This window comes from Penaeus monodon, chromosome 21 (assembly GCF_015228065.2).
Source record: "Penaeus monodon isolate SGIC_2016 chromosome 21, NSTDA_Pmon_1, whole genome shotgun sequence".
NCBI lineage: Eukaryota > Metazoa > Arthropoda > Malacostraca > Decapoda > Penaeidae > Penaeus > Penaeus monodon.
In genome coordinates this window covers 8,447,905-8,449,849 of record NC_051406.1, presented here as the reverse complement: position 1 = coordinate 8,449,849, position 1,945 = coordinate 8,447,905, and the positions used below count along the sequence as shown (strand labels likewise).

The window sequence follows — 1,945 nt, the reverse complement described above, 5'->3', positions numbered from 1 at the left end:
AATAAGGATCAAGATCAGGTAAGAAATATAAAAAAATTATATGATCTAAATAAAAAATTTAACCAAAACTATAATTGCTTATATTAGCATGTGTTTTTCACATGTTCTATAATGGTCTGCCTGTTGTTTTCACTTACCATGAATGCTGTATATATTATAAGGGATTTTATAAGGGACATGTACACCAAGTGTTGCCTATATTCAGAGCTGGAGAGTTGCGTAATATGAAATTTTAATTTTCACAAATGTATAGATACCTTTATATGTATTATAAGCCTATGTGTTGTTCTAAGTCTTAGTGTTCTATGATGTTGTAAACCATTATCATCAGATGGATGAGGTGTGCAATGAGCTTCGTGTTCTAAGTCTGACTGAGGAAACACCAGCAATACGAGTGGATCCTGTTGTGAAGGATGTGAGGCCATACATGGTCTGCTGCATTCTTCGAAAGATAGACCTGAGTGGAGAAAACTTCAAGAAATTCATCTCTTTGCAGGCAGGGCTTTGTTACATAGTTGTATAGTTTTGTGTAGAGTTATGTTATTGAAAAAATATTCTTTTATTCTTTACAAAATTGTGAAGTTTGGATGAACAGTTTCCACCTATTGCCTTTTATCTTATCTCTAATTTTCTTGTTTTGTATATTTAATATTTTGTGAGTTTATTCTGTAATCTTTATGAAAAACTACTGTTCTTTATGATTGAGCAAAAATTATTGAGTATGGGTTACCAGTTTGTGCCTCCTACTTTTTCTTCTCTCCCTAATCCATTTCTTTTTATATCTATTATATTCGTATGAGGTTATTCTGTAACTTACTGTTATTTCACTGTGCTTTGTTATGCTTTTTTGTCAAAATACCAAAATAAGGTAGTGCATTAAATAGTAAAAAAAAAAACAATACAAATTATGATAAAGAAATTTGACCATAACATGATGCAATCATCAGACAAAGCTGCATGAAGGGATCTGTGAGAAGAGGCTTGCTGCAACTATTGCAACACATGACCTTGCAAAGATCAAAGGACCTTTGAAGTACACTGCACGTGATCCAAGAGAGATTCTCATCCACCCACTGATAAGGGGCAAGGAGATCACTGCCAAGGCTTTGCACGAGGCTTTGCAACATGAAGCAGAAGCACAGAGAAAACAGATGAAGAAGAACATGACCACTGGACTCCATAAGTAAGGATACTGCTATGTGATACTTCCCTTGTTTTTTTATGTGTTTACGTATCCATAGCAAAGCTGACTAATGTGTTAATCATTCAACATTTAATTTATTTAACCAAGAACTGAATTGACTGAAATATGTTGTTTCAGGTACCTTCACATAGTTGAACCATGGAATGTGTGGCCTTGCATTGAAGATTCTGCTGGAACAGTTGTGTCTTTACCACCCATCACAAATTCAGATAACACAAAGGTAATGCCTACAAGATTTCCTTGTCATATTTATATATCTATAGACTTTGCAGACATTTATATATAACTGTATGTCATAAGTGCAATAGATTATTCATTTCTTTTTTACAGATTACTGAGGAAACAACAGATGTGTTCATAGAAGTGACAAGCAGCAAAACACTGGGGAAGGCAAAAGAGGTTCTTGATACTCTTCTGCAGGTTATAATGCAGAATAACCTTTGCCCAGAGAAGAATGAAGGAGATAAAACACTCATGACAGTTCAGCAGGTTAGGGTAGAAGATGAAGATGGAAAGCTTCGGGTATTGTATCCATCTCGTACAGACCTTGTATTTGAAAATATGAAGGTTAGGGTAGTTATGCCTGAGAAATAACTTTCTTTTTAGTGTTATATACCTGTTTGGAATTGTGATATTTTGGGTATGTATTGTTCAGATACCCATTAATTATTATCTTCATTGTGTTGAATCTACAAGTGTGATTTGTCTTTCTGATATTCAGAAGCATTTTCAGCCAGATGA

The 1,945-nt window shown here is 34.2% G+C and overlaps 1 protein-coding gene across 1 annotated transcript in view; it reads left to right on the top strand.

The window, feature by feature from the left end:
• Positions 1-1,945, top strand: part of LOC119586176 (leucine-rich repeat-containing protein 47-like) — a gene marked incomplete in the record, with an annotated part of 6,621 nt that overhangs the window by 2,675 nt on the left and 2,001 nt on the right. The window contains 5 exon segments of the mRNA XM_037934878.1: positions 1-18; positions 332-496; positions 948-1,183; positions 1,322-1,424; positions 1,535-1,945. Coding sequence (XP_037790806.1) covers positions 1-18; positions 332-496; positions 948-1,183; positions 1,322-1,424; positions 1,535-1,798 — 786 coding nt within the window.